Source organism: Neoarius graeffei, chromosome 11, assembly GCF_027579695.1.
Source record: "Neoarius graeffei isolate fNeoGra1 chromosome 11, fNeoGra1.pri, whole genome shotgun sequence".
Classification (NCBI taxonomy): domain Eukaryota; kingdom Metazoa; phylum Chordata; class Actinopteri; order Siluriformes; family Ariidae; genus Neoarius; species Neoarius graeffei.
The window spans coordinates 69,835,166-69,856,286 of record NC_083579.1 but is presented as its reverse complement, the minus strand read 5'-3'; the positions used below and the strand labels follow the sequence as shown (position 1 = coordinate 69,856,286).

Sequence of the window (21,121 nt, the reverse complement as noted above, 5' to 3'; positions counted from 1 at the left end):
TAGATGTGAATGGTTGTCTGTGTCTATGTGTCAGCCCTGTGATGACCTGGCGACTTGTCCAGGGTGTACCCCGCCCTTCGCCCGTAGTCAGCTGGGATAGGCTCCAGCTTGCCTGCGACCCTGTAGAAGGATAAAGCGGCTAGAGATAATGAGATGAGAAATAGAATTTTGATAATTAAAAAATTGCCTTCAGTTCTCTGTTAATGATGCTTCGTGGAATATTCAAAGTTGGGGATTTTATTTTATTTTTTTATAACCCAACCCTGATCTATACTTCTCCACAACTTTGTCTCTGACCTGTTTGGAGGCTCCTTGGTTTTCATGTTGCTTGCTTAGTAGTGTTGCAGAGTCAGGGTCCTTCCAGAACAGGCTGATTTATACAGACATCATGTGACACTGGATTGCACACAGGTGGATCTTAAATCAAGTAATTATGTGAGTTATGAAGTGAATTAATTGGACCAGCTCTTATTTAAGGGTTTCATACAAAAGGGGGTGAATACCTGTGCACACTCCAGATTTGTTTTTTCATTTTAAATATTGTTTGTGTCACAATAAAACAACAATTTTCATGTTTAAAATGGTAGGAATGTTATGTAAATCAAATGGTGCTAACCCTCCAAAAAATCCGTTTTAAGTCCAGTTTGTAATGCGACAAAACAGGATAAACACCAAGGGGGATGAATATTGTACAACTCCTCTCTGGGGGGGAGGAGGGGTAACAGGAGGACAGAGGATGGGAAGTAGAGGTCTGCGCGGGTCGGATTTTTCAGTCCTGCTCCCGCCCCCGCAGGGCTCTAATGTGTGCAGGGCTCTAATGGGAAGGAGCAGTAGCCTAGCCTAACAATAAGCAATACCGGACAATGTGCAATATAAAGTGCAATATCTTTCCTGCTTCCCCCCCCCCCCCCACACACACACACACACTTACCCTAACCCCACTTCCAACCCCCTTCCCCCCTTCCTCTCTTCCCCATATCTTATTCTTTTATATTTGTATATGTAAATACTTAATTTATTTTAATTTATCTAGAAGTTTTCTCTATTTCTTTTCTCTGTTTATCTGTAATGATGCTACTGGAATCTTAATTTCCCTGAGGGAACCCTCCCAAAGGGATCAATAAAGTTTTATCTAATCTAATCTTATCTACTTTTGCAAGACACTGTACTGTTTAGGGCCTAAGCACCGTTCGGTGCGAAGACCCTATTGTTTTCGAAGGAAAACGGTGTTCGACCCTATTGTTTTTCGAAGGATTATTATTATTATTATTCTGCCGTGTTTGGCCTTATTTGAGGCATTCCCATGCATGAAAACTCATGAAATTTGATACACACATCAGTCATTGTCCTCGCTACTCAGCCACAGATTTTTGGCCCCGGACATGGCCCAGGGACTTCATAGCGCCCCTTTTTCCATTTCCCATTGAAATGAATGGGTAGAACTTTGGAATGATGATGTCATAAGGCCATTTGGAGTGAAATTGCCCATGGTCATTTTTAATGTACTCCTCCTAGACGGTTCATCAAATTCATGTCAAACTTGGCAAACATGATGCCAAGATATTGCTGAAGTTGAATTGCTAAGGGATTTTTGATATGTTGTAATATGTTGAAATAATCTCATCTCATCTCATTATCTCTAGCCGCTTTATCCTGTTCTACAGGGTCGCAGGCAAGCTGGAGCCTATCCCAGCTGACTACGGGCGAAAGGCAGGGTACACCCTGGACAAGTCGCCAGGTCATCACAGGGCTGACACATAGACACAGACAACCATTCACACTCACATTCACACCTACGGTCAATTTAGAGTCACCAGTTAACCTAACCTGCATGTCTTTGGACTGTGGGGGAAACCGGAGCACCCGGAGGAAACCCACGCGGACACGGAGAGAACATGCAAACTCCACACAGAAAGGCCCTTGCCGGCCACGGGGCTCGAAGCCGGACCTTCTTGCTGTGAGGTGACAGCGTTAACCACTACACCACCGTGCCGCCATGTTGAAATAATATAACATATAATATACCAAGATATTGCTGAATGTTGAACTTGATATCTTGTAATATGATTCTGATGCATTGGTTCGTTTGTATGTGTGAACGCGGACCACACACAGTCTGTATGCTACAATGTAACAATTTTACTGCCTGGTGCGGACCAAATAATCGAACAGACACACACACACACTAATAGTGACCTTCTATCATTGTGCATTTTGTTGCAGACAAAATGCACAATGATTTTTGATATATTGTAATATGTTGAAATATTATAGCATATAATATGCCAAGATATTACTGAATGTTGAATTTGATATCTGTAGGATATTGCTGAATGTTGAACTCGATATCTTGTAATATGACTCTGATTCTGATTCTGATACTCTTTAGCCGTTATGGGCCTGTCTGATGAACATTTGATGACTATATGACATGTGACTGTTTTGTTGGGTGGCGGGATGTCCTGGGTTGCAGAACCACACGTGCGAGGGCCCGTCAAGGCCGCTAGTTATGCACTAATAGGCTCAGAGGACTATGTTATGATTAGATTAGATAGAACTTTATTGATCCCTTTGGGAGGGTTCCCCAAACGTGCAGCTTGTGAACAGGCAAGGCAGGCAACTGTTTGGGGCCCCCTGGTCCAGGGGCCTCCCGAGAGTCGGGGCCCGAGGGCTTATTTATTTATTTTGTTTTTTATTGTTCTTTACCATTGTACACTGTAAAACCCGATAAGGTCACTGAGCTCAAAAATTTTATTGAAGCCGATTACGTGAAAATTTTTGAGGTAACTTAAATTTTTTAAGGTAAGATTTCTTAAAAAATACAATTGTGTAATTATAGTGTAATTTTTAAGAAATCTTACCTTAAAAAATTTAAGTTACTTACCTCAAAAATTTTTACGTAATCGGTTTCAATAAAATTTTTGAGCTCAGTGACCTTATCGGGTTTTACAGTGTATTTTCACATTTGGAATTTAAAAAACTTTGGTTTCATACATTTTTCATTGGTGTCAGATTATTTATAACATATTGGTGATGAACACTGGTCAGAAAGGCCCCCTGGAAATTTTTGCTTGGGGCCACAACAGACTCTAGAATCGCCTCTGGGGTTCCCTGAGGGAAAATAAATTCCAGTAGCATCATTATAGGATAAACAGAGAATAGAATAGAAAAAAAAGGGAGAACTTCTAGATAAATTAAGTCTTTAGAAAACTTCTAGATAAATAAATTAAGTATTTAAATAAAAAGATATGAAAAAAAGTCCAGCAGGAGAGGTATTGCACATTTATATTAATATTAATATTATATGTGCCCTGAGAATGGTAAATTACTGCTAAGCCTTTGACTCCTGTTTGCCTACAAAGAAAAATTTGTCTCGACGTGGAGCTCCTGATGGGTGGGTAAACTAAATATCTGCAAGAGTAGAACATCAAGCTTTTGTTGCACGCGCGCGAAAGCCGTCAGGTAGCAAGCTGGAACCGGTTCACAGGCCGACGGGAGACCGGTTTGAGCTGGCGTGTTGCCATGGAAACTGCTGAACTATAAATGAACGCCGGCACATTGCCTGCCTCAGAACAGAACACACCGGCTGCGTGAGCGGGGAAGCACAGCATCTTTTCCAATTCCTTGATTCTGGTCTCTAATGGGCAAAAATCTTTGTAAATGCTTTTTAAGGTACGTAAATGACACCGAAATATATAATATATTTGGGGTTTTTTTTCTGTTTCACAGGTTGTTCTGAGGGCCTGAATGAGAGCTCAATGCTAACAAGGCTTTAAAAGTTAGCACGTTAGCATCGTGGTAAATGGGTTTTGAAATAATGCTAGCACAAACTGCATTAGGAGTGTAACTAGTGCACTTTTTCTGAATAACGCCAAGACGAGATAATTGTTAACTATTCGGTACAACTAAAATCTCTCTTAATTTTGGCTTTTTTTTTTTTTTTACGCGACTACACTGGACCCACAAGCTAGCGAGTTCAGTTAGACTGACAAAAAGCGGCTAAGCTGGCGGGACGTCCGGTTCGAGCATTAAAACCAAGTTATCAGGTTACTATGGTGATAATTTTAATACTCATTGGACAGTAAGTTTGTTCTGCCAAACAACTAAATAACCGCTTTTGACCAACATAACCATTTTCCATGGCTTGCTAGATTTTAAATATTTAAAATAGTGATTTATTAATACACGTGGCCGGATGTTGCGTGGGTTGTAACATTTATGAGGCAAAACGATGTAAAAGTGAGGATGGAGTTCAGTAAGTGTCTATTAATTTGTATATACGCTGTAGGAATTGAACTTTAAGTAAACCTTTTTACCTTTGAAAATGTTTGAGTATGGGCATCGAAAGCTGCATTTGTGGCTACGGCTTCTCTCTCTGGCCTCTGCCTGCGTAGCACTTCTCTCATTGGTCTACAAACTGCAGCTCGTTGCCCATTGGGGGACCACTGAGAGTCTGACAGAATGAGGGTCGATCCTAAAATGTGGCATGATGACTTCTATTCCCTATATAGTGCACTAGTGGGATTGGGTTTAGTTCCTGAGTGGACCCTTATTTTACCAGTGTTTAGCCATGTATGGGTTGGCTTGCCATTAAAAGAAAGGATCTCTCTCTCTCTCTCTCTCTCTCTCTCTCTCTCTCTCTCTCTCCTGTTTTATTCCTTTCGCAAGCTTAATGCATCGCCAGTGTCCATATTATGTTTTTCTGTATCAATAATCAAAAAGTAATATTTCAAAAACATCCATCCATTAATAATCTACACTACCGTTCAAAAGTTTGGGGTCACCCAGACAATTTTGTGTTTTCCATGAAAAGTCACACTTTTTTTTTTTTTATTTACCACCATAAGTTGTAAAATGAATAGAAAATATAGTCGAGACATTTTTCTGGCCATTTTGAGCATTTAATCGACCCCACAAATGTGAGCTGTGCTAACATGATTGTACAAGGGTTTTCTAATCATCCATTAGCCTTCTGAGGTGGTGTTTACATTAGACCGTATCCGTCTCGTTTTCATCGCGGATGCACTGTCCGTGCACATTAAAACGCCGGGAAACGACTCCACAGGCGGAACAACTTGAATCCGCCAGGGCCCACGTATTCAACCCAGTTCGTATCTGATCCGGTGCTGTGTAAACATTGAGGAACGAGGAAACGCAGTGCTGAGCTCTAGCTGACGTCGTCATTGGACACTGTGACATCCACCTTCCTGGTTCGCTGGCGTTGGGATCACACGCACAGCGGCTCAGTCCCGAATCACTGCTCGTGCGCTTCACTCGCGCGCTCTGTGAGCTGCGCAGGGCCGGAGTGCGCACCATCCAGAGGGCACTCGCTGTTCAGGGCAGAGTGATTTGGAGCGCAGGAGGAAGCGCTGAGCCGCACTGAGGTTTATTTACACATTTCAACTTATTTACCTCCTTCAGGCGCTTAAACTCAGTGAGAACATGAACATCACAGCCAGGTGTGTTTATCTGCTGGAGAAGGTGTTCGCTTGCCATCCTTCCACTTGCAAGTGGTGAGTGACTTGCGCATGCCCGATATGCACTGGGATCATGTGACGTGCCGTCTAATTAGTCATGTGATTAGCGTATCCGTGTATTGGCGTTGCTGTGTGCACGCGAATCGTGTATTGGCGTTGCTGTGTGCACGCGAATCGTTTTAAAAACGTTAATCTGATGATCCGCTGATACGGTCTAATGTAAACACCACCTGAGGCAATGAGCAAACACATTGTACCATTAGAACATTGGAGTGATAGTTGCTGGAAATGGGCCTCTATACACCTATGTAGATATTGCACCAAAAACCAGACATTTAGTAGAATTTAGCTAGAATAGTCATTTACCACATTAGCAATGTATTGAGTGTATTTCTGATTAGTTTAAAGTGATCTTCATTGAAAAGAACAGTGCTTTTCTTTCAAAAATAAGGAAATTTCAAAGTGACCCCAAACTTTTGAACAGTAGTGTATGTTGTCTTGATGCATGTATAGTCATCTAATAACCCTGACTACTGAAAGCTTGAAACTGACTCTCAGCGCTTCTTCATTTCAGATCACTCGGTTGAGCAAATCACACACTGGCCCTGGCCTTGAGGCTTATCTGAAAGGATTTAACTTCACTGGGGAGCCACCTTGGGTCTGCTGAACCTCTGACATTTGATAATTCCATCTCTTTCTGTCCAAGTAAGATGTTAAAGTGCATATTCTGGACCAATTTTGTGGGGGTTTTTTTTATATGAAAGTATGTTCCTTTACACACTCATCCAGAAGGGTAATTTTGCACAAGGCCATCTGTCTACAGCAGAAAAAAATAAAATAACAAAACGCGTCTGGAAAAATCCCAAGGGAGTCTGGAGCCAGATTCGTGACGTTATCTGCGAAAGCGGGAGCAGGCTGCGAGAGCTTTGCACGGTTTCAGTGCACAGCCTGTGTAGACCAAGCACTCCCATTTCTATCTCATTGTCCGGTCTTTTGGAAAACAATGAGTACTGATCCCATCAAGATTGGTGTTGCTACACCCTCCTACGATACATCTGTTGACCATTTTAATAATTGTGTGATAGCGTTGAAGAAATTTGCAGAAAACCACCAGGTCGTTTTCTCATAAGCAAACCAGTGCTGACGTAGGATTCAGAGGGAGGCGTCCCGCAGATGACGTCATGAAAATCAATGTTTGCCAGGAAATCCAAATGCCAAGTTTTTTTCAGAGGCGGACCAATTCACCTCAAATGGCTTGATTTCAACTGAAATTTTCTGATATTGCGCAAGGTAAAAAAATTGCAGAGAATGCAGAATGTTAGGTATTTGACCAAAGTTTAATATAAAATAGAAGAATTACATTGATCTTGCTCCTGAATTTACCCGTGATATGCATTTTAACTTCTGACACCTTAAATGACTTCAAAAAAATTTTTGCCCCCTTCGAATTTCCTTTTGCCCTAAATTTTTGCGGTATTTCGGCAAGTTTAAGTACACGGTACAAGGCAATACTGGTATGTTTTCTAGGAGTATAATTGTGTTATTTAGACAAAAGTACATGTTTTTTCAAAAACATTTATTTTTAATGATGAATGGGGTAAGTTATATTAATCTATGGGATAATTCACTATGTAAATATTTACTGTAGAGGGTGTGGTTTACTGTTTGAGACTAGAGCCCTGCACTCCCGCGGGAGTCCCGCGGGACCCGCTGCAAAGCAGTGCGGCATGGGACAAATTTTGAAAGCTCATTGCGGTCGGGACCGGAAGTGCACATATGCGGCGCAGGTGGGAGCGGTGATAAGCTGCAGTCCCGCTAACTAAAAACGTGCTTGAAATAAAATTTATAAATGATTAATTTTTATGTCTATCATGTATAATTTGTGCTGGATATTTTATTTGCCGTTAATAAAAACATTTTAAGATGCCTAAATTTGCAGAGAAAGTCAGATTGCCAGATTGAGTGAGAAATGGCATCTTAAACTTACCATTGATCACCCTAAGGGGAAATTCTTTGATTACTCTAATGACTCGCAGTTCACACCCAGCTAGCAAGAAAACCACGAGTAAGCTGATTTACTTGTTGCGTTACGGCCCTTTTCCACTACCCTTTTTCAGCTCGCTTCAGCTCACTTCAGCCCGACACGGCTCGCGTTTCGACTACCAAAAACCAGCACGACTCAGCTCGCTTCAGCCCTGCTTCGCCCCTAAAACTCGCACCGTTTTGGAGTAGGGCTGAAGCGAGCCAAAGCGAGCCGAGTGAGGCTGGGGGCGTGAGCAGACACTCCCTTGTGCACTGATTGATGAGGAGGAGTGTCCTCACATGCCCTCACACGCCCCGCGAGCGCGCTGGGATCTGTAAACACCGCAAACCCGGAAGGAGAAGAATTACGAATTACGAGAATTTCTGAAGCCTTATGCGCCTCGCCTCATCTATACGCTCTTGCCAGTATCTGTCCGCGTTGTCGGTGACAACAAGCCACAGCACCAAGACCAGCAACACTAACGACTCCATGTCCTCCATGTTTATTGTTTACTATTCGGGTCGTGAGACTACCGCTTAAAAGCTCACTGATGTCACTGTTTGTGCTGCTTAACAACATCACCTGACGTCCACCCACTTTCACTAACTCCACCCAATGTGTCCACCCACTTCCAGCCAGCACGGTTCAGCGCGGTTGTAGTCGAAATGCAACTCCCAACAGCCCCACTCAGCCCGACTCAGCACGGCACAGCTCAGCCCGACTCAGCCGCGTTTGTAGTGGAAAAGCGGCATTAGTCTACAACTTTAATCAGAGAACCAGGTTACACAGTGACGTTAGGCTTGACTCAATGCTATCCCAGAAATCCTTCCTGTAATATGCAAATTTGGCTGTCCAATCAGAGGCGGCCAAATTTGCATATTACAGGAAGGATTTCTGGGATAGCATTGAGTCAAGCCTACCGTCACTGTGTAACCTGTCTCTCTGATTAAAGTTGTAGACTAACGCAAGCAGTAAATCAATTCACTTTTACTAGCTCTGCTTTGTAATAATAAAAAAAAGAGAAAAAATACACTGGTACAAAGCAAGCCCATTCACTTTTTTATGCTGATCAAAGAGTTGCAATGGTTTCTCATGTGATAAAAATGTGTGATTTGCGATTATCATTTGACAGCAGTAATTTATTATTATTATTATTATTATTAGAGATACTACATGCTGAATTCAGAAACAAGGTAAACAATAACAAACGTGAGCTGTAGATATTTATGCTCAAATCCACTCAAAGTAGGGGGCGGGGCACCATCACGCTGTGTCAAGACAAGAACTTTCCTGAGAAATAACGCGAACGTCTGCATCATGCAGGATTTGCGGGCGGGAGACACAAAAGCATTTCTTTCCATTCATTGACTTTACTTACCACTAGCTTTATTTTTATATATATATATATATATATGTGTGTGTGTGTGTGTGTGTGTATGTATGTGTGTGGACGTCCTGACGTCAACCCTGGGAAAATGTAGAGGGCACCAGCGACCACTCGTAGTGATGAAAAGCACAAATGCACATGCGAGCCAATCAGAATCGCCGTTAGAAATTGGGAAGAAAAACAAAATGGCGATCACAGGGGAGGGAAGGGTGCTGGTTGATACGTCTTGTTTTTTTGTAACGTACTCGCTCGAAAATAATTTTTGTGCTTAAAGAAGCCAATCACAGGTGTGCCTGAATGGGCCTAACTTGCTAAAATATTTTTGCCCGAGCATCTTGGTCGGGGGGGCGGCACGGTGGTGTAGTGGTTAGCGCTGTCGCCTCACAGCAAGAAGGTTCTGGGTTCGAGCCCCGTGGCCGGCGAGGGCCTTTCTGTGCGGAGTTAGCATGTTCTCCCCATGTCCGCGTGGGTTTCCTCCGGGTGCTCCGGTTTCCCCCACAGTCCAAAGACATGCAGGTTAGGTTAACTGGTGACTCTAAATTGACCGTAGGTGTGAATGTGAGTGTGAATGGTTGTCTGTGTCTATGTGTCAGCCCTGTGATGACCTGGCGACTTGTCCAGGGTGTACCCCGCCTTTCGCCCGTAGTCAGCTGGGATAGGCTCCAGCTTGCCTGCGACCCTGTAGAACAGGATAAAGCGGCTAGAGATAATGAGATGAGATCTTGGTCGGGCATTCGGGCAATGCCTGGCGTTGAGGCTTGTAACTTGGAGCTAAACACGCTCAGGATGATGGAGATGATATTGGGCTTCAGGAGACACCCATGTGCAATGCTCCCGCTCACAATATCCAGCAGTCTCGTGTCAAATGTGGAGACCTTTAAGTTCCCGGGAACTACCATTTCACCGGACTTGTAGTGGGAATCCAACATCAACTCCATCCTTAAAGTCCAGCAGAGGATGTACTTTCTGTGGAACTCAGAAAGTATGGTCTGACACAGTTCTGTACCGCTGTCACTGAATCCGTCCTGTGTGCATCCATCATGGTCCGGTCCGGAGCAGCCACAAAACAGGGCAGGAACAGACTGCAGCGAACAGTAAGGTCAGCAGAAAGGATCATTGGTGCTCCCCTGCTCAGTGTCCATGATTTGTACATTTCACAAACCAGGAAGTGGGCAGAGAAAATCATTAAAGGAGATTACGCAGAACCTTTATTTTTCAATATATTTCTGAGTGGATAGTATCTCCATCCTTGACTCTTGTATGCTACATAAATGGGAATAAAATATGAGACTTAAAATCGACCGCAAAGTTGCCATTCGAGCTGCCCCGCTGAGCCAGCCAGCCCTGAGGCCATTATTAAAAAAAATGTTCTGTTTCCGGTCCACCGGCCAGGTGAGTGCCGTTTATGCGGTTGAAATTTTTTTTTTACGCCGGTTTTTCGACATTTTTTTCGGGTTTGTAAATCTAAAATCGAACTTGACATTTCTGCATTCCCAGGGCTTTCCACTAAGGCTCATACTAGCCAGCCATGACAAATAAGTAGCCAGCCGGGGGAGTGGAGTAAACACAAAATAAACTCCTCTGCACGCAGTTCCCAGGATTAAATGTATTTTCCACAGACCATTTATTTATTTATTCACTTTACTCAAATACAAAGTAAAATGGCAGTAAATCTTTCTTTTCTTGCGTATTGCATCATGAGGCGTTCCTGGCTTGTAAATCTCTTATTTTCGGTGCATGACACATTCACGCAACTGAGCATGCTATGAATTAACAACAACAACAGTCTGCAGTGGGGCTACACAATTACACACTCAGCGAACATTTCTCCATTTGTGTATGAAAATACACTCCAACCACTCAGTTTAGTTTCATTTACAACCAACGGTGTCTTTTGATGCCAGCACGTAATTGAACAAGAGAAGACTGGTTTACCGGAGACAAAATAAGCGTTATCTCTGCTTCTGTTCCCTCCGATGGCCCCGACACACTACTGCCTCCGCCGAGTGCGCGCGCACACACACCACATGTCGGGGCCGCGGATGAGTTACTCTCCCTTGATCAACGAAGTCGGCGGGGAATTTGTGGTTATCAGTACAAACAGCGCGAATCACAACTTAAATGAGTGCGGTTCAGTTTGACATTATTGTCAGTCCGTTAGATAAACATTTAATTTTATTAAAATCGAAAATTAATATTTAGAGCCTGTGGGCTACAAAAATAAGTCATTAAAGTAGCCGGCTGTATGGAAAGCCCTGCATTCCGCGCAGAATATAGAATTGAATCAGCTCTGCGCATGCGCCTTGCGGCACAAAAAAATGGTAGCCACCATGAAGGAAGGAGATCCGGAGTTTTCAAATATTTGCTTAAGTGTGAAATCACAAAATGGTATTCTAGTGAACAACAAAATAGTAAAGATTCAGAAAAACAAATCATTCAGTGATCATTTTAATAGTGTAATTTAATCCGAACTAGGCCTAATGGTCGATTTAGAACTACAAAAAGTCCGTGTCGGACATTTTAAGTACCTTTGTAAAAGTTTTGCAAATGTTGCAGTCAGCATTTAAAATGCTAACTTAAAGTTTTTGTACAAGTTTCAGTTGATTAAACTGTCATGTTTTATTAAATGTGTCTGCTTTTGTAATAATAAAGTACTGAAAGAAAAAGCAAACACAGCATTGCGATTTCTTATCCATCCATATATTAAAAAAAAAAATCCCTCCCTCCCGACTGAATTTTTTTGCTCACCCGGTGGACAGGAAACTTTTTTTTTTTTTTAAGGATGGCCTGAGTGCGTGACGTCACAGCGGTAACTGGTTTTAAGGCCGAGGCCTTTGACAGCTATAGACCAAAGTCATATGAATAAAAATTTATGGTGAAAGTAAGAAATACCGTTACCGACTTGCTCAACCAAGACTGATTTGACTTCATTGATTGTGGATTGACTCTCATTAAAACAGGATGGGTGTTATAACTTATGCAACATACATGCATGCATTTTCACTAATAAAACGTAAAAGGCTAATTAAGTAATCAGAAACTGAGACAATCACATTCTGAAGCAAATTAAATAATCTTATACCGGTAACTTAAACAGACAATACCAGTTACATGTATTAATCTAAATGCAGGTAAACAATGTATTGTTTTTGTTGTTTTATATCCAGATGAGAGTCGGCGCTTACCCGTCTGTGTTCTCGATTCTTGAAGGCCGATCTTGTGGCCGATTTGTTTTGAAACAATCTGACTTTCAGTTGTTCGTTCAGTTCTCCGTTCATTCACTTCTTCCACATAAGGGCGAGATGGCAGCAATATCCAGCAGAGAAATCTGACGACTGCTCCACTCCATTCTCCATTACTGAGTACTCCACCATTACTGCTTGGCTCGGGCAATTACTAAAACCCGGGACGGGATGTCACCGGTTTTAGCAGCAACCGCGGGGAGGTCACTGCCCAAGTGATATGTCGTGTCCCATTCCGCCCCGGGTTTTACCAACAACCCTCGGCTCACACTCCAGGAGAACTGGTGCAATTGAACTTGCTTTCCTTTTTTAATCTCATCTCATTATCTCTAGCCGCTTTATCCTGTTCTACAGGGTCGCAGGCAAGCTGGAGCCTATCCCAGCTGACTACGGGCGAAAGGCGGGGTACACCCTGGACAAGTCGCCAGGTCATCACAGGACTGACACATAGACACAGACAACCATTCACATTCACACCTATGGTCAATTTAGAGTCACCAGTTAACCTAACCTGCATGTCTTTGGACTGTGGGGGAAACCAGAGTAGAGGTCTGCGCGGGTCGGATTTTTCAGTCCCGCGCCCGCGTTGTGCAGTCCCACCCGCGCCCGCAAAGAATTATGATTTTCAGTCCCGCCCGCGCCTGCCATATTTTGTCCCGCTCCCGCCCGCAAATCCCGCATGATGCAGACGTTCGCGTTATTTCTCAGGAAAGTTCTTGTCTTGACACAGCGTGATGGTGCCCCGCCCCCTACTTTGAGTGGATTTGAGCATAAATATCTACAGCTCACGTTTGTTATTGTTTACCTTGTTTCTGAATTCAGCATGTAGTATTTCTAATAATAATAATTACTGCTTTCAAACGATTAAAATATTTAATCGCAAATCACACATTTTTATCACAAGAGAAACCATTACAATTCTTTGATCAGCATAAAAAAGTGAATGGGCTTGCTTTGTACCAGTGTATTTTTTTTTTTTTCTTTTTTTTATTATTACAAAGCAGAGCTAGTAAAAGAAGTGAATTGATTTACTGCTTGCGTTAGTCTACAACTTTAATCAGAGAGACATGTTACACAGTGACGGTAGGCTTGACTCAATGCTATCCCAGAAATCCTTCCTGTAATATGCACATTTGCATATTACAGGAAGGATTTCTGGGATAGCATTGAGTCAAGCCTACCGTCACTGTGTAACCTGTCTCTCTGATTAAAGTTGTAGACGAATGCAACAAGTAAATCAACTTACTTGTTGTTTTCTTGCTAGCTGGGTGTGAACTGCGAGTCATTAGAGTGATCAGTGGCAAGTTTAAGATGCCATTTCTCACTCAGTCTGAGTAATCTGGCAATCTGATTTTCTCTGCAAATTTAGGCATCTTAAAATGTTTTTATTAATGTCAAATAAAATATCCAGCACAAATTATATATGATAGACATACAAATTAATAATTTATAAATTTTATTTCAAGCATGTTTTTAGTTAGCGGGACTGCAGCTTATCACCACTCCCACCCGCACCGCATATGTGCACTTCCGCCCGCGCCCGCAATGAGCTTTCAAAATTTGTCCCGCGCCACACTGCTTTGCGGCGGGTCCCGCGGGACTCCCGCGGGAGTGCAGGGCTCTAAACTGGAGCACCCGGAGGAAACCCACGCGGACACGGGGAGAACATGCAAACTCCGCACAGAAAGGCCCTCGCCGGCCACGGGGCTCGAACCCAGACCTTCTTGCTGTGAGGCGACAGCGCTAACCACTACACCACCGTGCCACCCCTTCCTTTTTTTAATAAATAAATAAAATAAATGCTTTCCTTTTCTTGTAGTTTTATTTAATTGTTGGTACTGCACCCTCTTTCAGTGCGGGTTTATAGCCAATGCTCCTCAACAGATCAGAGGTCTCATATGAGTCCTCAGTAAAATGTGCAGAGCGGAGGAGAGACCACTTCGTAGGCGCTTGAATGTGCCCGTGAACGTTTCGCTAAACGCGTCCAAATCTTTGCAGTTTGAACATTCTTGGGCCATGAATGCAACGTCAATCCACCTGCTGTCGTGTTGCTGCACCGGCCAGCAACACATCTACGTGGCATGGCGATAAATTAGCTCAGAATGGAGGATCGGCATTGCAGTCAGCTGTGTGTTTTAGTATAGTGGAAATGGCGATGAGACCGATTGCCTTCCTGCTGTGACGTTACGGACATCAGTGTCATTCACTCAGACCGCTACCTATATAAATCACTTTAATCGTAAAAATTACTATATTAGATTTATTGTTAATGCTTAAAACTATTCCTGTGCCATTCTTGAGGTCTCAAGACATTTATAAACGAAAGTGAGGCCATGGCTCTGCGTCTCTCCTTTAAGGACTCCTCGCACCCTGGTCACAACCTTTTCCAACTCCTCCCCTCCAGCAGGCGCTATAGAGCACTATGAACCAGAACCACCAGACCACCAAGAGCAGCTTCTTTCCCCATGCCATCAACGTCATAAATCTCTGACCTGATCCATCCTTGCCATTAAACTCTTGTACCTCCTGTAACACACTCTTGTTTGCACGACCTCACTGCACTCTCTGTAAACTGACTGTGTCGTGTGTATTTTTGGTATATTGTGTATTGTCTGTAAATATCCTGCATATTGTCTGTGTATTTTGTACTGTTTATATTGTTGATAGCATAAACAGATTGATGGATTGCATTTAACACCAGTATGTCTCTTTCTACAGTTTCTTTTGCAAGTGGAACTTGATTTGTCACCATGACTTCATTCAACGACTTTGAATTCACTCTCCTGGAGGAGGGGTTCTGTGCACGGGACATTGTTGAGCAGAAGATCAACGAGTCTACCTCAGTGAGTTTTCTCCATCACATTTTTTCTTTTGATGGTAATGCGTACAGTATTGATGGTGGTTTTGTTTGGGTTTTTTTTTTTTTTTTCTTTTTTGATATGTTTTTTGTTCTCTTTTCCCCTGTAGGATGACAAGGATGCTTTCTTTGTGGCAGACCTGGGGGATGTCCTTAAGAAGCACCTTAGATGGGCACGCTCCTTGCCTCGTGTCACACCTTTCTATGCTGTGAAATGCAATGATAGCAGGGCTGTTGTAAAGACACTGGCAACGCTGAGAGCGGGATTTGATTGTGCAAGCAAGGTTCGCAAATTGTTGTTACCTTTGAATGTACCAGTAGGTGTAGCATTAGCAGAAACTATACTGACGTCTCTGTATCTTCCTTTAGGCTGAGATCCAGCTTGTGCAGTCTCTGGGAGTGGAGCCCAGTAGGATCATTTATGCCAACCCATGTAAGCAGGTGTCGCAGATCAAGTATGCTTTTGCACACGGCGTGCAAGTGATGACCTTTGATAGTGAAGTGGAGCTGATGAAGGTTGCTCGTAGCCATGACAATGCCAAGTGAGTAGCTTTCTGTATTTAGAGTTATAATTGTCATTGTCTTTACTTACCGTATTTTCTGGACTATAAGCTGCTACTTTTTTCCTAGGTTTTGAACCATGCGGCTTATACAAAGGTGCGGCTATTCTGTGGATTTTTCTTCCACCGCTAGGGGCGCTCTAACCGGAAGTAGAATCAAAAATAAGATAGACGAAAAATCAATGCAAAGAAGAATTAGCAGATCTTTAGCAGATAGAACACGCACGACAAATTACTAACTGGTAATTATTTTCAAATCCAGCGAAGATGATTAAAGTGACTTGTGGTTTCAAACACAGGAGAAATGAAGGTAAATAAATACCGGTTATTTTCTCTTGGTTCTGTTCCGTTTTAATCAGTAAAGTTGCTGCCGTGTTAAAAGGCACTGTTCGGAAAGAATCTGTTCAGGTACATACATGTACATTTACAGTACAAAATCGTTCTGTACATGCAGTAAATATCTAATTTTTCAACATGGATATCTGCGGCTTATAGCCCGGTGCGGCTTGTATATCTTTTTTTTTTTTTTTTTTTTTTTTTTAAATGGAGCGGCTGCGGCTTATATACAGGTGCGCTCTATAGTCCAGAAAATACGGTAATTACAAAAATTCAAGAATATTTAACCCTTTGATGCAAAACATGGGTCAAAAGTGACCCGGCTGAGTTTTTATCTTTGCAATAAATTAATTCCATCATTCAGTATTCAAGGTATTCCTCAATTAACTTGTTTTTGATCATCATACATCCTTATTTTATTTTTTCCCTTTCTTACTTTTTGAACAAAAACCCTTTTTGTATCACTACCCTTCTAATGCACAACATGGGTCAAAAACGACCTGCATTCATTTTCCAGGTTATTTCATGTATGGCTGAGTGTTTCTATGATATGCTTTTGAACTAAATTCATTTTGTCATTTACTTTTCCAAATATGCAGTAAATATCTTGTTTTTGTTTAGCACAAATCATTTTTATTTTTCCTTTCTTAAGTTATGAACAAGCACAGCTTTTGTAATTCTACATCAAGTTTACACACATGGGTCAGAAACGACCCGCATGCATTTACTCCAGCGTTTGGTGGGAACTGTGAATTGTGCTTGTGTCAGACATTTCACAGCTCAGCACAGCGCCCTTTGCCCATCTCATACATGTAAGGAATGTTTTTCAGTTGTTCTAACATTACCTTAGAAAAAAAATTGATTATGTTTAGGTTACCTTAAGAGTGAGTAGATTACTTGTCAGAAAGTTACAAGTAATTACTATTAGCTACCTAGCTGTTGATATATTCTACTTTAGTTAGCTAATTTTATTGTAGTTGGCTTAGCTAACTACATAGTTAATAGCCAAGGCAAGTTTATTTATATAGCACATTTCATACACAATGGCAGTTCAATGTGCTTTACAGAAGTAAAAACAAAAACAGTAAACAATAGAGAAATAATTATATAAAATTTTATTTTTATTCTAAAACAATTAATTAAAAGAATTAAAAGAAAATAAGAATTAAACAATAGTAGAAATAAAATAATAAAATGAAGTAGTAGTTCAAATAGGAGGAGAAAAAGGAAAAAAAAAGAAACCAGCAGAATAAAATAGAATAAAGTTAACATAAATTTAAAACATGCAGAGAAAGTAAAGATTATAAAAAATGTAAAGAAGACAATATTAATTATTTAACAGAAAGCATCTGAAAACAGCTTGGTCTTTAACCTAGATTTGAAGCTGCCAACAGCAGGAGCATTTTTAATGTCCTCTGGCAGTTGGTTCCATAGCTGTACTGCATAGTAGCTAAAAGCTGCTTCACCATTCTTTTGTTTTAACAACTGGTTTTAATAGTAAATTTTTCTGTTTCGATCTGGTAGATCTGATTGGGTTAAGCCGCTGCAACATATCAGAGGTAATTGGGCCCTGTACCATTTAGAGATTTGTACACCAGCAGCAATGCTTTAAAGTCAATTCTGTAGCTTACTGGAAGCCAGTGAAGGGACCTTAGAATTGGAGTAATGTGCTCTGTTCTTTTTGTTTGTGTGAGAACCCTAGCCGCTGCATTTTGAACCAGCTGAAGTCGTTAGATGGTCTTTTTTGGCAGGCCTGTGAAAAGGCCATTGCAGTAATCAACCCTACTAGAGATGAAGGCATGTATTAGTTTTTCCAGATCATAATAAATAAATAACTGGCCCCATTCACTGCTAAAGTAATTACTTGAAACAAATTATTATTATTATAGTATTAAGACATTTAATTTTAAATCACACTTGGATGACCCATCTCCTCTAGCCACTTTATCCTGTTCTACAGGGTCGCGGGCAAGCTGGAGCCTATCCCAGCTGACTACGGGCGAAAGGCGGGGTACACCCTGGACAAGTCGCCAGGTCATCACAGGGCTGACACATGGACACAGACAACCATTCACACTCGCACCTACGGTCAATTTAGAGTCACCAGTTAACCTAACCTGCATGTCTTTGGACTGTGGGGGAAACCGGAGCACCCGGAGGAAACCCACGCGGACACGGGGAGAACATGCAAACTCCGCACAGAAAGGCCCTCGCCGGCCACGGGGCTCGAACCCGGACCTTCTTGCTGTGAGGCGACAGTGCTAACCACTACACCACCGTGCCGCCCACTTGGATGACCCATGTGTAGTAATATAAAAAGTATTTTTGTTCATAAAGTAGGAAAGAAAAAATTAAATTAATGATTTGTGGTAATTAAAAACAAGATATTTAAAGAATACTTGGAATATTCAATCATAAAATAAATTTATTTCAAAAGATGGAGCAAAGAAAAACTCAGTCAGCATGAAATAACCTGGAAAACGAATGCGGGTCATTTTTGACTCAGGTTGTGCATTAGAAGGGGTGCGCATATGTTTTGCATCAAAGGGTTAAAAGTCTTATCTAACCGTGATTTGTATATCCATGCAGACTAGTGTTGCGTATAGCTACAGATGACACTAAGGCAGTGTGCAGACTGAGTGTGAAGTTTGGAGCCACGCTGAAAAACAGCAGGCTGCTTCTGGAGCGGGCAAAGGAGCTGGGCCTGGACATCATTGGCGTCAGCTTTCATGTAGGCAGTGGCTGCAATGACCCAGAGTCATTCAGCCAGGCCATTGCAGATGCACGCTGTGTCTTTGACATGGGGGTGAGTGGTCAAATGATGTGAACTTGCTTGTCTGATGGTGTAAAAAGTGCTCCTTCAGCAGAGTTGCATTTCTAAACTGCAATTTAAATTCTCCCTCAGGCTGAATTGGGCTACAATATGACTCTGCTGGACATCGGTGGTGGCTTCCCTGGCTCTGATGATTGCAAGCTGAAGTTTGAGGAGGTTAGTTTACTACTTGTTTCAATTTATGAGTGGCTTTTTTTTTTTTTTTTTAATGTCAAGTTAAATTTTTTTTATTTCGATTCCCCTAGATTACTGCTGTGATCAACCCTGCACTGGATAAGTACTTTCCTGCAGACTGTGGCGTGAGGATAATTGCTGAGCCTGGCCGATTCTACGCAGCCTCTGCATATACACTAGCTGTCAACATCATTGCTAAAAAAGTCAACATGATTGAGGAGTCTAGCTCTGATGGTAAGATACTGCTTTCTGTTCCCTTCTGTAATATATCTCTGAAACATCTGAGTCTTACATTTATTTTTCCCGTAATTCAGATGAAGATGACGGGACCAGTGACAGAACTATAATGTACTACGTCAATGATGGTGTTTATGGATCTTTCAACTGCATCTTTTTTGATCACGCACATGTGTTTCCCATTGTGCACAAGGTATGGAAATAACTGCATATGTTCTGTTTGTTAGATTAAACCTTATTAATATGATATGAAACACGCAAATCCTGTTAACTTTTAATCATTGAACATATTATTAAATGTTACTATTTGGGTTTTTCTCCACAGAAACCCAAGCCTGATGAGCACATGTACCCATGCAGTATTTGGGGTCCCACCTGCGATGGCCTGGACCGCATTGTGGAGCTGTGTACTCTACCTGACCTGCAGATCGGAGACTGGCTCCTGTTTGAAAACATGGGTGCTTACACCGTGGCCGCCTCGTCCACCTTTAATGGCTTCCAAAAACCAGACATCCATTACGTCATGTCCAGATCAGCTTGGTGAGTTCACATTTTTTGCTTTCCTCTGGTACTTCTGGTTGAACAGAATTTATATTCCTGCTGAATCCATCTCTGCAGTCTGATAGTGAGGAATTTGTCATCATATTTTAGGCAATGCATGCAGCAGATTCATGCCCAGGGGATGCCATCTCTGGTGGAGGAACAGAACCCTGTGAACATGCCAGGCCACTGTGGGCATGGAAGCACCCTGGAGCTGCCTGCTAAGCCCTCTGCCACCTGTGTGCTCTAAGTCAACATAGATGCAGTACAGAGAGGTGCTGTGCTACCTTAGTTTGTTGTGGTGCCCAGTTCACAATGACCCTTGTAATTGGTCCATGGTGCATGTGCCTGAAATATAGCAGATGCACAAATTTACTTTTTTTTTTTTCCAATTTTTTTTTTTTATTCTAAATATGTCCTTGCTTCCTTTTTATATAGTTGCTTAACCAGAGAATAGAGAAGAACATTGATGTCTTTCTATTTCCTGTGTTCAGTAGTAGTTTCAGGGATGTGATTTTTCCGCAAATTCGCGGAATTCCGCTTTTTTCACCTCAAAACTTGGAAAAAAAAAAAGTTTCCGATTTTTCCCTCAAATCCACATTCGTATCCTATTCGTTCCGACTTTGTTTGAAAGATGGCAGCCTCGGATTTGCATCTTTATGCCTCGATCACGGAAGCTGCCATCTTTCAACTCCGTTTGAAGCGAGCGCGTTCATTGGTTGTTACAGAGCGATGGGCCAATCACGTACCTCATTTCATCTCATTGACGTAATTACGTAATTTACGCAATTACGTCATTGAGATGAAACGAGGTACGTGATTGGCCCATCACTCTGTAACAACCAGTGAACGCGCTTGTTAGCTGTACGTAAGCTCGTTTCAAACAAAGAGTTGAAAGATGGCAGCCTCGAGCGTAAAGATGCAAATCGAGTTAAAGAAATCAACAGAATAGTGAAAAACAAGTTCCACTGGGAATGGTTGGGGAAAGAGGTTGCTACAGACGTTGGACATAAGACTGTGAGACATTTGTTCAGCGATTTTCTTCTTTGGGGAGAGGTCTCTGGCTGTCAAGTTTGGGGATACTGTGATCTCCCCTGCCCGAGCTACAAGCGTCCAAAGTCGGGCTGGAGCCCGGGATAGAAACGAAACCTAAGCGGAGCGCCGCAGCTCGCCTCAGGGTGAATTATGTCCCAAGGCGCAGGGCTAGCGGGCCCTGCTCGCGCTGGTTCTTTGGGGGGGGAGTGTGTGTGTGTCAGAGTTGCATGTTGACCATTAAATTGGCTTGAATTTGTTAATCATGACAAGTTTTTTTTCTTGTGTGTTTTGCTTGCCATTTTAGTACAATTAAGTCACAAAACCCAGGAGCTTCGGGGGGCTTCTCCCCCTTGTCCCCCCACCAGGGCGCTGCCCTGGACCAGCTGGGGGCCTGCGGCCCCCAGACCCCCGCCTAAAATT

The 21,121-nt window shown here is 42.3% G+C and overlaps 1 protein-coding gene across 1 annotated transcript; it reads left to right on the top strand.

Moving 5' to 3' along the window:
- Positions 1 to 3,546: 3,546 nt before the first annotated feature.
- LOC132894608 (ornithine decarboxylase-like) lies at positions 3,547 to 20,431 on the top strand. The gene is made up of 11 exons (XM_060934679.1): positions 3,547 to 3,672; positions 6,052 to 6,182; positions 14,848 to 14,972; positions 15,097 to 15,270; positions 15,356 to 15,528; positions 18,472 to 18,688; positions 18,788 to 18,871; positions 18,961 to 19,123; positions 19,204 to 19,319; positions 19,452 to 19,666; positions 19,778 to 20,431. Exons 3-11 carry the CDS (start codon positions 14,880 to 14,882, stop codon positions 19,914 to 19,916), a joined length of 1,374 nt encoding a protein of 457 aa, XP_060790662.1. The 5' UTR covers positions 3,547 to 3,672; positions 6,052 to 6,182; positions 14,848 to 14,879; the 3' UTR covers positions 19,917 to 20,431.
- The last annotated feature ends 690 nt before the right edge of the window (positions 20,432 to 21,121 follow it).